The sequence below is a fragment of the Taudactylus pleione genome, unplaced genomic scaffold, assembly GCF_031769625.1.
Source record: "Taudactylus pleione unplaced genomic scaffold, aTauple2 ptg000400l, whole genome shotgun sequence".
NCBI classification, from domain to species: domain Eukaryota; kingdom Metazoa; phylum Chordata; class Amphibia; order Anura; family Myobatrachidae; genus Taudactylus; species Taudactylus pleione.
The window spans coordinates 162529-175469 of NW_028284802.1; the positions used below are offsets into that span (position 1 = coordinate 162529).

The window sequence follows — 12941 nt, forward strand, 5'->3', positions numbered from 1 at the left end:
ATCATCGGAGGTTTCTGCAGGGATAAAGTATCGGCCGTGTGCCCGCTAATCCCCGTATTCAATTTGGATCCGGTGAAAACGGGACCCAGCGGAAATGTAAGTGTGGGAAAGTCCTGTCAATTTTCAGGAAATCATCCTGGCACCCCCTTATAGATGGTCTGACATGAGGGATCACTATGGGTACCCCTGATTTGGTCTGCTGAAGGTATTTGGGGTTTTTAAATAGCCACGGCAGGTGCATAAATACGCCTGTGAAGAATAGCATTTATGTACTGTATTTTTATTTTTTTTAAATAACTATGCCCATCAAATTTGGGGTACATGAAAATGGGTGCAAGCATATTTTTAAGTTCCTAAAGTAATTTTTTCAAATTCTTCAAAAATGCGCCTGCGGCTACCAGCCGCATTCTAGAAAACACCTGCTGCATACATGGGTACCTCCCCTGATCAATATCACTACTTTAAAACTGTGTTCCCCAATTATTATTTTTTTCACCCCCAAAATGAAAGTACATTTTTTTGGGGTGTCCTGAGGATTTTTTTTTTTTTTTTACACAGATTACTTATAGGGAACACTCCCAGGGGTGCAGGCTATTTTTTTTAAGCCTGCACCCCTAAACCCCAATTCTGCACTTTTTTTCGCCATGTATTACATGGAGAAAAGTTATCCCCGTTTTTTAACAAACCCCCCCTGAATCAATTTCACTACTTTAAAACTTTGTTCCCCAATTATTATTTTTTCGCCCCCAAACTGAAAGTACACTTTTTGGAGTTTCCTGAGGATTTTTTTTCGCCATATATCACACCGGTGAAAAGTCTTTGAAATTGAATATGGGGATAATTAAAACAGACGAAAATGACGTCATCGGCGGATAACGGACCATATTGAATACGGCCCCAAATTGCAAATATAATCAAATTTAAAAAAAAATGTGTAATATATATGTTTAAATTTGTGAATCATATAAACATGTGTTGCGACACTCAGTTTTGACTAAAGATTTAAAAAAAAATAAAACACCCTTATATTTACATAATTGTCTTTCAGGGATAATGGTCAAAGCCAACAATGGGAGCCACAGTATTGCCTCTTCTTTTATCATTGTGGGGTTTGAAACCCTGCGGGAGATGGAGCTGGCCTTATTCCTCCTCTTCACAAGCATGTACATCCTCACTGTTGGAGCCCATTTCCTTGTCATTATACTAGTGGCTGTGGACCGGTGTCTCCACAAACCCATGTACTTACTTCTGGCCAACTTCTCCATGCTGGAGGTCCTCTACACCACTGTAACTGTTCCTAAAATGCTCGATGCCTTATTGACCCGACGCAAAGAGATTTCTTCCCCGTCTTGCTTGGCTCAGTTTTACTTCCTCTTTGGCTTGGGAGCTGCAGAAAATTGTCTTCTTGCTGTGATGGCGTATGATCGATACCTGGCCATCTGCCAGCCCTTGCATTACGCCACTGTAATGACAGGTAAGACCAGCATGAGCTTGGCTCTTGGAGCTTGGGTTGGTGGTTTGGTGGCTGCCTCCCCTCCTGCCATGTGGATCTCCACCTTGACATTCTGTTTTCCCAACTTTATTGACCACTTCTTTTGCGACTATGCCCCTCTCCTGAAGCTCTCCTGCGCAGACACTTCATCAGGAGAGTTTGCTTTTATGGTCATGTCCTGGAGTGTTATTATGGGCTGTTTTCTGCTCATCATGGTATCCTACACACTCATTATCCTTGCGGTCATAAGGATCCCATCGACCGAAGGACAGAAGAAAGCATTTCACACATGCGCATCCCACCTGGTTGTGGTGTCCATCTTTTATGGGACTGTCATTTTCATGTACATTCGTCCCACCTCCCACATTAGGTTTTCAATGGACAAGGTGATTTCTGTCTTCTATTGTGTGGTGACTCCACTGATGAACCCCATAATATATTGTCTCAGGAACCAAGAGGTGAAGACAGCTGTAACAAGAACTTTACGGATGTTGGAAAGTAATGGGAATGACATAATACTGCGAGCACGGGCGGCGGGAAGGATCAGCTTTCCAGGAAAATAGGAAGTTCTGATTTATTGGATCAATGAAAAAGACGGTGTACATTGGGTTTGATTCATTACCGATCGCAACTGCGATTACGCATGTAGATGGCCGATTGTTGCGTTCTGCATACGCAAGGGCCCCACTGCAATCGCAGTGACTACGCAGACCCATCGCAGAGTGATTGACAGGAAGTGAAGTTTTGGGGTTGGTGACGGGGGGTGCTATGCGAAATGCAAGCGTGCCAGTGCGTTTGAACGCCGTCACATGGCACCACTGCGATGGCATACGCAGCTTGGTAATTCACTGTGTGCGATGAGGTTAGCAATTCCTGAGTAAGGTCAGAGCTTGTGCAAGTGTGCGTGAGGCTCCAATGGTTCTCCATGTTACCGATGGTTTCGCAGACTTGCAAAGTATTACGGATGTGTGTAAGGTGGAGTGGGCGTCCTTATGTTAGGCTGCGACGGCATTAGCAACATTTCGCAGTGAGACAGCGTGCTTAATCGCAGCTGCAAAATTAACCAGGCCCATTGTGCTGTATCACTTTATATTAAAAACATGGATGTTCATAGAATATAAATGATGGTCTGCTTAAAGCAAACTCATCATCCACTTACACAGTGGAAGCAGAAGCAGACATTTTGTGAGATGAACTAATATTCAGCTTATCAATTCATTATGAACTTGTGACAACACTGAGGCACTTCTTACCTCATGTCTCAGTGTTTTCAACATTTCCAAGACAATTGATAACCTGGATACATATTGGTGGTACATTGGCTTTAGCCATTGTACGTAGGTAATTAATCCACTGTGACAAAAGTACTGGTAAGGTCATACATGGGAGATATATTTGTCCCAGGTTTCTGACCCATATATAATAAAATCCCAAGAAAATATCAGTGATCGCAAAACAGACCTGATAGATGTTTGGGCTTTAGTAAAAGCTGGTTAAGGGTTCCTGGGGTTATGGATGGAGAGTGAGGTGGGCTCCATCCATTAGACCCATTTTGGGTCTTCAGTCTGAGAACAGGCTAATTACTACTTGCACCTGTAAGGGACTAAAAAAGGTGTGTCAGGGTTTTCACTTATACCCCTTTTCCACCTAAATTCCGGGTCTGACCCGGAGTTGGAGGAACAAAGTTCCTATCCGGATCAGACCCGGAATTTTGCCGGGGCTCACTCGGGATATTCCCGAGTCAGCGCCGCTCACACCGCAGTCGGGTCTGCATAGACCCGGCTTTTGCGGAGTGAAAGTGGACGCTTGGAGATGACGTCATCTCCAAGCGCCACTGAAGCCGGACCAATCGGCCGGCTAGCAGCGCACTCCAGGTCATCGTGACCCGGAGTGCGCTGTTCCCATAGCAGGGTTTCACGGGCTAAGCCCGTGTTAAACCCTGCTAGTTACCTGGGTTTGATTGCCGGGTTACTCGACCCGGCGATCCAACCCTCTGCCCTTTTACACCAGGGAGCTGCCCGGGTTAACCCTTCAAAAACCCGGGTTTTAGCTCCGGTGTAAAAGGGGTATTGCTGTCTCACTACCTGGGGAAACAGGAAGCAGGCTTGTTTAGAGACATTGGGGTATATTTACTAAGGTTTCTAAAACAGACAAATGGTGATGTTGGAGAAATGATAGCTAGAATCTTGCTATGGGCAACATCACCACTTGTCTGTTTTAAAAACTTTAGTAAATCTACCCCATTATGATGTACTGACCATGAGTACTGTGCATATACATATGTTTGTGGTAGGGGCATTAGGCCCATACGGGTTAGGACTCTGGCCCTCATTCAGAGCCGCTCGCTATTTGCGGTCGTTCGTTCTAAAACAAGGGGTGGCTATTCAAATGAACCGTTCGCTAATTGCGGTCTGTTCACGCCTCTAAGTCTGAACGAGTGAGCAAAGCTTGCGGTTGTAATTTTGAAAAATACGCCCCCTGGCCGCTCGCATCCTACGTCATGTCCGCTATTTATTAGATTAATCGAGTACATCGACCAGCGTATGAACTGCTCGCTATTCTTGTGGTTGGTTTTTGCTACCACAATCTTGCGAGCAGTTCTGGCTATAAAATAACCCAGTGACGTGGTCAATGACGCTGCTGTTTTAATTATGCACACCCATAAAACGCCCGTTTTGACCTTTAAGCGCGCCTGTGTTCGGATCTCCACTCCCCATTTTCAAGCACCTTCCCCTGTTACCACCCACATAGGCCTCTTTCTGTCACTCAAAATAGCAGGCACTCGCTATCTAGCGAACAAACAATTTTCCGCCGCACAGACTGGTTCGCGCATGCGTATTACAATCCGTACGCATGCGCAGTTGTGCAAACATCGCTCGGAGCGAACGAGCAGCCGCTAACATGTTTTCTTTTTACTGCACAATAAAACAGCTTTGGCTAATTTCATGGCTGTTGTGTGTTTGGAAGTGCCAATCTACCCCAGGAGAGGGCACCCTTAACTTAATCCCCTCACATCCAATTGTTTATTTATTTATTCCTTAGATCTAATTACTTTCTAGTTTGTCAGTTCTATTAGTAGAAAAACGTTAAGGATTCCTGTAGTGCAGTTAACATATATGGGTCTTTTAGACATTAGACTACATCTAATAGAGGGAATCGGTATGTAATGTCGGCTATCGGGATGCCTCATGTCAGAATACCGACAGCGGCATCCCGATGTTGGTATCCCAATAGGGGTCAGGTCAGGCCCTTCCCCCCCAACCCTCCCTGTTTGTAGCCTAATCCTCCCCACCCCGAACCCTAACCCTCCCTGTTAGTGCTTAAACCTATGTCTCCGCCCTTTGTGCCTAACCCTAACCCCCCCCCCTCCCAGTGGTGTCTAACCATCCCCCCTAGGGGTGCCCAACCCTAACCTCCCCCCAAAATCTAACACTAACCCCGCTACGCTCCCTAAACCAGCCCCCCCCACCCCCACCCCCAAGCTGACTCTAAGGGCACCCCGGACTTACTTCGTTCGGGCTGGTGTCTTTTGGCGTTCCGGCATCGGGATTAAGGTAGGCGTCAGTATTTTGACACCTATCTTAAGTCCCTTGTCGGGTTCTTCCCTAATAGACAAGTCCCCTGATGCTTTTATGATGATGATGGTAACGGTGGGACAGCTATCCTCTCAAATGGTATAGAAGGCACGGAATTATCCCCAAAGCCCTTAAATTACACCAAAAATCATCTCACAACCATGAGAAGCAAACCTTCATGGATAAGAGGAAAACCATCCTGATGCAATGCTACCTGGACCTTATGGAATTTATAATAAGCTCATATGAATTAGCACTGAAACAGCTCAACGAGGATATAATTAAACTGGATCAAAGACTAGATAAACATAAAACACAAGAAGGCTGCAACCTGTTATTGGACCTCAGGAGGAAATAACTAGCAAACGGTGAAAACTGTACCATAATGTATCAAAAGTCCTAAGGAACAAATGCGATCTAAGGATAGAACACAAGGTAAAGAAATACAAAATAACAAATAAGATAAACTACTGATACCCAGACTGAGAGCACAAAGAAGAGAACATTATAATGACCTAGACAAAAACAAAACAAAAAGAAAAGTATTCCTATCGTGGTGCACTCACAAACTAGATAACGTTGTGTTAAATTCCAATGATATGATATTTACGCTTCCTTCTGTAAGACTCGGTGATCAATATTAATAAAAGTACAAAGCAATAAGGGTATCAATTCAATGTCATTAACCCTTGAAACAGTTAAAGGAGAAATATTGATATTAAGTTAGGCACAATTGTATAAACCCATGAAATAAATGTTTATTAAAACATAACTTTTATTTCTATCCCTAAAGTCAGGTCAGTGAAATAGTATTATTATTTTATATGTATTTATGAGTTTTCTTTCAGTCTTATTAATAAAATACTGTGCAAAAATTAAAATAAAATATTACCACCTCTGATTGAATTGTTGTCTACGTATTTACTGTAGCAATATTACAGTAATACCGGAATACCGGTGTGGCCATTTTCCCGGTGTCCTGCGCATGCACAGTAGACTCCGGGCACACTCTAGTGCCCGGAGTCTACTAAGGCTCCGGTGGCTGGCTAGCCGCGTCAGTCGACTGCCGGCCATCGGGCAGAGAGGAGGGGGCCCCGCACGTGGAGTGCACACGGGCCCCCTCCTCTCTTGAGACGCCCCTGGAACCAGCCAATAAGCTCCTAACTGTCATATTTCAAACACATCCTGTGACTTGGCAGTTAGGAGCTGATTGGCTGGTACCTTATAACCGTTCACTTTATCTCCTAACACAGCTTAGTAAATAGTCCCCTTGGTGTTTTCATTGTGGAATCATAATGATGAAGTATTTGAGATGAGACAGAAAGGGATGGTATACCTCTCTGCCACTGTACTAGTAACCTGTCCCAGTTAGATTTCAAGGAAGTAAATTAATAAAGAGTATATATACTTAATACGGTACGTGGAGTGCTCACAAAGAGTGAGCACGTCTTTAATGGATCAGAACCTGGTTCTGAATTGGGCTCTATAGATGGGGGTAAGGATTTCAGATAGTGTCGTGTCTATAAGTACATGTAAAAATTTGCTTGTGGGAGATCATAAGTCTCTTTAAGTTCATATAATTGATATAGTCTACCTCCAGGGTCAAAGACTTTTGGTGAATTGGACAGACCTTTATCTCTCCAGGCGCAAACGTGCACATTTGAGAGAGACGGGGGGGGAGCAGGATTCCCCCAAAGTGGGATACGAGGGGATGTTAAATGGTTTCGCTTAAACTCCCAGTTTAAGGCTAGCCAAGCATAATATATACCATGGAATAGGGAATTGTGAAGGATATGAGAGGGGATATGAGAGGGTTTCGAGTGTAACAATGCACCTGGCGATTACGGGGAGAATAGAGCTCTATCCAAACTCTTATCTGTAAAAACTTCTCCTTCTAGCAGCCAGTCAGCAGTCCCTATGGATGTGTGACAGGCAGAGTCTGGAGGGGCAGTCCCTATGGATGTGTGCCAGGCAGATTGATAAGGCATCCCTGGGCTCCTCTCAGTCCAAACCAGCCTGATGACAGCACTGACTGTACACATCCCCTGCTGTGCCACCACTGCCTGCTTGCCCCGCTGTTAGGGTGAGACCCTGCACGCCCCTGCACTAACCAGCTCAAGGGCAGCCATATGACAGCCCCCCCCTTGTTCGCTGCATGCCTGCCGCCGCTGATGGGAAGAGAGCCCTGCATGCCACTCAAGCCCTGACACCCTGATCCCCCCCCCTGTGCTACCTGCCGCCACTGATAGGGAGAGAGCCCCTGCACTAATCCGCCCGATGACAGCCCTGACACCCTCCACCGCTGCGCTACCTTCCACAGCTGATAGGGAGAGAGCCTCTGCACTAATCCGCCTGATAACAGCCCTGACACAATCCACCGCAGTGCTACCTCCCGCCGCTGATAGCCAATGACAGCCCTGACACACCCTCCCCCCACTGTGCTACCTGCCGCCGCTGATAGCGCAGCGGGGGGAAGGGATGTGTCAGGGCTGTCATTGGCTACCAGCCACGGATGACAATCCTGACATCCCCGCTCTCCCGCTGCGCTACCTGCCGCCGCTGACAGCCGCTACACTAATCTGATGCTACTGCTGCCTCTGACAGCCGGCCGGGCCGGATGATTTCACCTTGCGGGCCATATACGGCCCGTGGGCTGGAGGTTCCCAACCCCTGCTCTTGAGTATTGCAGCTCTGCCTAGAATAGAGAGTGGGAGGAGCCTCCAATTATCTAGCATAGTGTCAATTTTAGTAATGATAGGAGAAAAATTCTCCCGATATAAAAGAGATAAGTCCGCAGGAATCTGAATTCCGAGATAAGTAAATTTTGTAGTGGTGCACCTAAAAGCAGAAGTAGGAGAAGATGGTGAGGGGAATGAGTGGTCTTCGTGAGGGGATAATAATTCAGACTTAGCAATGTTTATTCGATATCCAGCTCTCATCCCAAAAGATTTAATTATTCGTAGGATTTCAGGTATTGAACCCACCAGATCAGAAATGAATAATAGCATATCATCTGTGAATAGGGCTATCTTCAAATCAACATCACCAACTCTGATACCCTTGAAGACTAGAGAAGTGCTTAGTGCAATGGTCAAGGGTTCTAGGGCAACGGCACAAAAAAGTGGGGATAGGGGGCAACCCTGCCTTGTCCCTTTTTTTGTATAGTAAATGGGGAAGAGAGATATCCATTGCAAGAGATTTGAGTCTGAGGGGAAGAGTATAACAATTTTAAAATACGTATAAACGATTCTGGAAATCCAAAATGCGAAAGGGTTTGAAATAAATGTGACCATATCACCAGGTCAAACGCCGTATCAGCGTCTAGCGAGACAATCATGTGATCCCGTGAGATGTTGACCGATGTAAATGTAAAGATAGCTGTGAGGACCCTCCTCGTTTTAACCTCTGAGTGTCGTCCCCAAATAAAGCCTTTCTGATCTGGATGTATAATTCCAGGCAGAAGAATTGTCATACGATCTGCAATAATTTAGTAAGTCGTTTATAATCTACATTGAGAAGGGATATGGGGCGATAGGAGCTAGGAAGGGTAACGTCTCTACCTGGCTTTGGTAAGACTTTTAAAATGGCTGAGTTGAAATGAGGAGGTAAATTAGGAGATTTGAGAAGAGAATTAAGAACTACGCACTATACGGTTGGTGATACGCTATTCACTATATTATCCACCATACTCATTGCCATCTATTGGAGCACTCTCCGACTGGGGCTATTGTAAATTTCCCTCTGCTCCGATTCAGTGCAGTTATCAGTCTACATTGCTACATGCATTAATTGGTCATAATCAGTACTGATCTGTTGTTTTTACTTTCCACCTTGGATACAATTTATTGCCAACATTCTCTGGAGTGAGACATCTTGTTCATTCGGTAGACACTGTTACAATTAAGTTTCTCTATTCACCTGCATAATATGTGGACATTCAGCATTTACTTTTCATGATCTAAATTGAATTCCATACAGACTGTTTATGTTTTGCCTTATATAGCAGGTTTTATTTTAATATCTATAATAAATCTCACTTTACTACTATTTTCAGTGACCTTTTGTGTATACGGCGCCTTTCCACCTACATTTTCTTGGTGATGAGCGGTGCCTGGTTTGCTCCAAACATAACACCTGGCATTCACGCCAAAGAGTTCAATCTTTGTCTCATCAGACCAGAGAGTCCTTCAGGTGCATTTTGGCAAACTAAAGACGGGCTGCCACGTGCTTTTTACTAGGGAGTGGCTTCCGTCTGGCTACTCTACCATACAGGCCTGATTGGTGGTTTGCTGCAGAGATGGTTGTCCTTCTGGAAGGTTCTCCTCTCTCCACAGTGGAACGCTGTAGCTCTGACAGAGTGACCATCGGGTTCTTGGTCACCTCCCTGACTAGAGCCTTCTCCCCCGATCGCTCAGTTTAGACGGCCGGCCAACTCTAGGAAGAGTCTTGGTGATTCCGAACTTCTTCCATTTACGGATGATGGAGGCCACTGTGCTCATTGGGACCTTCAAAGCAGCAGATATTTTTCTGTACCATTCCCCAGATTTGTGCCTCGAGACAATCCTGTCTCGGAGGTCTACAGACAATTCCATGAACTTCATGCTTGGTTTGTGCTCTGACATGTACTGTCAACTGTGGGACCTTATATAGACAGGTGTATGCCTTTCAAAATCATGTCCAATCAACTGAATTTACAACAAGTGGACTCCAATTAAACTGTAGGAACATCTCAAGGATGATAAGTGGAAACAGGATGCACCTGAGCTCAACTTTGAGCTTCATGGCAAAGGCTGTGAATACTTATGTACATGTGATTTCTTGGTGTGTTTTTTTTTTAAATAAATTTGCAAAAATCTAAAAAACACCTTTTTACACGCTGTCATTATGGGGTATTGTGTGTAGAATTTTGAGAACAAAAATTAATTTATTCCATTTTGGAATAAGGCTGTAACATAACAAAATGTGGAAAAAGTGAAGCGTTGTGAATACTTTCCGGATGCACTGTATATTCTCTTTCAGTAGGGTGTAGAACCCTCCAAGTATCCACAGATTGTAATCTTTTGGCAATCAAAGTGACTCATACTTGCCTACTTTTGAAAAAGCATTTCAGGGAGATTGTGAAAGCAGCACCAATGAGCGCGTGTTACAGTGGGCGTGTACTGATAAATCTGAGAGGCGTGTCCTAAACCTGACTTACATCCAAATGTAAACCAACCCAAAAGCAGTTAGTATGATCTGTTTGTTGATGAAAACACACTAATACTTTTCAGAAATTCATAGGGATCATTGTGCCTTATAATAACCTTAGTGTCAAAGAAATGACACTAATGATCCCATTTGAATGTAAATATCTCTGTTTTTTAATATAACAGCTTCATAATGGGGGTAAGGATGAAATGAGGGAGATTGCTAGACTCTTCAGGGAGACAGGGAGATTGCTACTATTTCAGGGGGTCTCCTGCACAATGAGGGAGAGTTGGCAAGTATGAAGTGACTCCCAAACTCGGGAGTGAGGGAGGGATTTTGGGCTGTGATTTATCAAACAATCCAGAGGAAATCAGATTAAAATCACCTCCCATTATTAGAGGGGTTGAAAGTAGGGGAGGAAGAAGTGCTAGAAGTTTTTGGAAAAACTTTTTGGAATATGTATTGGGGGCATAGATATTGCAGAGAATATAAGTGCGTCCTTTAATGTTAATTGTGACAATGACATATCTACCTTTAGAATCAGAAAGTGTAGATAGGACTTTCAGTGGTATGTGGCATTTGCTCAAGATGGCAACTCCTCTAGATTTAGAATTAAATGTACTGAATCCAAGAACCCGCCAATTCAGCATATTAAGCTTCACAATCTCATCCGAGAGCAAGTGTGTTTCCTGAAGTAGTACAAGATCAATACTCTGTTTGTTAAGGTAGAGAAGAATTTTTCTCCTTTTAGCAGGGGAATGGATACCTCCAACACTCCAGGATCCTATGCGAAGAGAAGACATAGCTCAGCTTAAAGTATAGACATGATATAGGCCAGACAGGGTATTCATTATGAAGGCAATGTGGTAAGAGAGGGGGTAAGGGAAAAGGGGAACGGTAAGAAAAAGGGAAGGTGAGACAGACAAACCAAAAGTGGAAGATGACATGAGACACAGTATACATCAATAAAGGATATAACCAAAAAAAAAAATTGCAATGAATTACTGTGACTTCGGGGAGATACAATTAGCAATAGGATATCACAAATCATGGCCATTTATCGTATGATGAATAGGCCCTTATACTTCTTATGTTTATATATAATCTATTGGGCGCATAAGTTGTTCTACTCTTAGACCATCTGACCCTTTCCTAACACAACGTAATATATATTCTTGCATTACACGTAAATTGTTCTGTTCTGTAACTGAAAGTTGGATGTTACTTGTCGAAACCAAATAATTGGATATGATCATTTGTAATTGTTATCTGACGATTCTGTGTCAGCGCAATTGCGATATGCATAAATAAGGTGGTATTGCTATAGGGTTTGATCAGAGCCTGGAAAAACAGGTCTTTGTGTCTGTGGGTGTTTGTAGAAACTTTGCATACTAATACAATTTGCCTGTAACAAAATTAATTAAAAATGTACAGAAACCAGTATGCTCAAAGCAAGCAATCTACATGTAAAATGAAGGGTTATTGTCAAGAACCTGCAAGTCATTGGCAATTGTATGCCTCTTTGTTCAGTACTAGTCTGGTCCAAAGGAACTGGCATTTAGACTGTGAATCGGTAGAGGAAAACCATTGAATTAGTTAATTAGAATGTGGCACCTGCAAGCAGCTGTGACTCTCTCTTTCCCCCCTGTTTAGAAATAAGAAGTGGACTCCCATTTACACCTCGCACTGTAGTTTTAAAATATGTCAGAAATTGATAAAATATATTAATTCATCACAAAATACACGGAATTACATAAACGCACAAACACAGATACATATTTACATATAATCATAAATATACACACATTGATAATTGTATATATACTTATTTAAGTACCCATGGATGCATGTGAGCTTACTGAGGTATATATACATTGTTGAGCATTCACTTTTAAATACAGACACACATTAGCGCCCACAATCATATACAGTCAGGTCCATAAATATTGGGACATTGACAGAATTTTCAGATTTTGGCCTCTGTTCACCACCACAATGGTTGTATAATGAAACAAACAAGATGTGCTTTAACTGCAGACTTTCAGATTTAATTTGAGGGTAATTACATCCAAATCGGGTGAACGGTGTAGGAATTACAACAGTTTCAATATGTGCCTCCCACTTTTTAAGGGACCAAAAGTAATGGGACTATCAACTCAAAAGCTATTTCATGGACAGGTGTGAGCTATTCCCTCATTATTTCATTATCAATTAAGCAGGTAAAAGGTCTGGAGTTGATTCTAGGTGTGACATTTGCATTTGGAATCAGTTGCTATCAACTCTCAATATGAGATCCAAAGAGCTGTCACTATCAGTGAAGCAAGCCATCATTAGGCTGAAAAATCAAAACAAACCCATCAGAGAGATAGCAAAAACATTAGGTGTGGCCAAATCAACTGTTTGGAACATTCTTAAAAAGAAAGAATGCACCGGAGAGCTCAGCAACACCAAAAGACCCGGAAGACAACAGTTGGCCAAATCAAGAACACTCTCCAGGAGGTAGATGTATATGTGTCAAAGTCAACAATCAAGAGAAGAATTCACAAGAGTGAATATAGAGGGTTCACCACAAGATGCAAACCATTGGTGAGCCACAAAAACAGGAAGACCAGATTAGAGTTTGCCAAACAACATCTAAAAAAGCCATTACAGTTCTGGAACAACATCCTATGGACAGATGAGACAAA

General features: G+C 43.3%; 1 protein-coding gene across 1 annotated transcript; it reads left to right on the plus strand.

Moving 5' to 3' along the window:
• Positions 1–1053: 1053 nt before the first annotated feature.
• Positions 1054–5425, plus strand: LOC148506475 (olfactory receptor 6F1-like). Its single transcript, XM_088446507.1, has 2 exons — positions 1054–1990; positions 5196–5425. Exons 1-2 carry the CDS (start codon positions 1054–1056, stop codon positions 5423–5425), a joined length of 1167 nt encoding a protein of 388 aa, XP_088302633.1.
• The last annotated feature ends 7516 nt before the right edge of the window (positions 5426–12941 follow it).